Source organism: Brassica oleracea, chromosome C2 (genome assembly GCF_000695525.1).
Source record: "Brassica oleracea var. oleracea cultivar TO1000 chromosome C2, BOL, whole genome shotgun sequence".
In the NCBI taxonomy this organism is placed as follows: domain Eukaryota; kingdom Viridiplantae; phylum Streptophyta; class Magnoliopsida; order Brassicales; family Brassicaceae; genus Brassica; species Brassica oleracea.
Genome location: NC_027749.1, coordinates 52,250,324 through 52,251,606, shown reverse-complemented (window position 1 = coordinate 52,251,606; position 1,283 = coordinate 52,250,324). Strand labels below are relative to the sequence as shown.

The 1,283-nt window shown below is 30.4% G+C and overlaps 1 protein-coding gene across 3 annotated transcripts in view; it reads right to left on the bottom strand.

Moving 5' to 3' along the window:
• Positions 1–953: 953 nt before the first annotated feature.
• LOC106326810 (agamous-like MADS-box protein AGL27) overlaps positions 954–1,283 on the bottom strand; it is a 4,519-nt gene continuing 4,189 nt past the window's right edge. For 2 of the 3 annotated variants that reach the window (XM_013764730.1, XM_013764731.1), the window contains one exon: positions 954–1,244. In XM_013764730.1, the coding sequence (XP_013620184.1) occupies positions 1,155–1,244 (90 nt within the window). In that variant the 3' untranslated portion in view covers positions 954–1,154. The remainder of the gene's footprint in view (positions 1,245–1,283) is intronic. The other variant, XM_013764732.1, reaches the window with a different exon arrangement.

Genomic DNA, 1,283 nt, shown 5'->3' with positions numbered 1-1,283 from the left:
CTGGACCAAACGTACTCAGGTAACATTTCACTAAAAAAATTAAAAAAACTGAAAAAATTCTTGGTTTTTAGGTAGAATTCAAAATTGTAACTGATTTTAACATATATTTTGTTGCGCACTCATCATAATCTCAACGGATTTAATTGTTTCTAATTTGAAAATTTTAATATTCAAATTTTATAATATAAAAAATAAATTACAATATATACATATCAAATTTTTTTTTTTGAATAGGGCCCCCCAATTTTACAGGTCCGGCTCTGACTATAAACCTTTAAGATTTTCGTTTTATATCTTTTTAGCACCTATGGCATTGAGAAAACTGGTTACTATTTAACACTATAATTGTATTAGTTATCCTCAGCTCACTAAAGCGTGATATTCAGACGTTGATCGTTTCATGTTATTTTATAACTGTTTCGAATTTTAATTTCTTACACATGATTAATTTAAATCCGTTAATTTTTTTATATTGGACCGTAACATATACCAAATTGACTTTTTTATATTGAGCCATAAATTATATTAAATTCTATTTTTTTGGTTTGAAATAAACTTTTTTTTTGTCCACACCACGAATCCGTTTTATTAAAGTCCAGTAAAAAAATCTTTTTAAAAAATGTAACTATACAATTTAATACATTTCTATTTTACGTTTTTTAAAAATGTAACTCATATGGGCTAGTGTATTTAAGATGGCCTTGCCCGGGCCGAAGCTCATTATTGGTAAGTAACAACAAAAGATTCGATTTAACTTTGCCACGTAACGTAAGACAAGTAATCAAGCAACTATCTTTTTCCAATTAAAATACGGGAAAACAAACAAATAAGCTCTAGTACTCTAGGGTTCTTCAGGCTGAAGAAAAGCGACTTAAAATCCAAACCTGTACTTTCAGACATGAACACAAGTATACGAGCTCTGGTCTTGTCTATGAAGGTACAACAAAGTTCCATACTTTATCTTAATTTTATAATAATTATTTTTTAGCAAGAGAACTATAGCTCTGTTTTCCGCACTAGAGCAAGATAAAAAGAGTTTCACAAAAAAGCAAGATAAAAAGAATTTTGAGATTATGCAGCTCTTTATAATTTACACATCTGCTTTTTAACTTTAAATCAGGCTTTGAGTTAACTCAGCCGTTGGATCATGGTAGTTACTTTAGCAGCGGGAGAGTCTCCGGAGGATTGATGCCGGAGCTATTTGCCGGTGAATTGTTCTGTCTCCCTCCGTTCGTTTTCCCTATCTGTAAGAAAAATTCCTTAGATTGTTTGTTAGCACATAT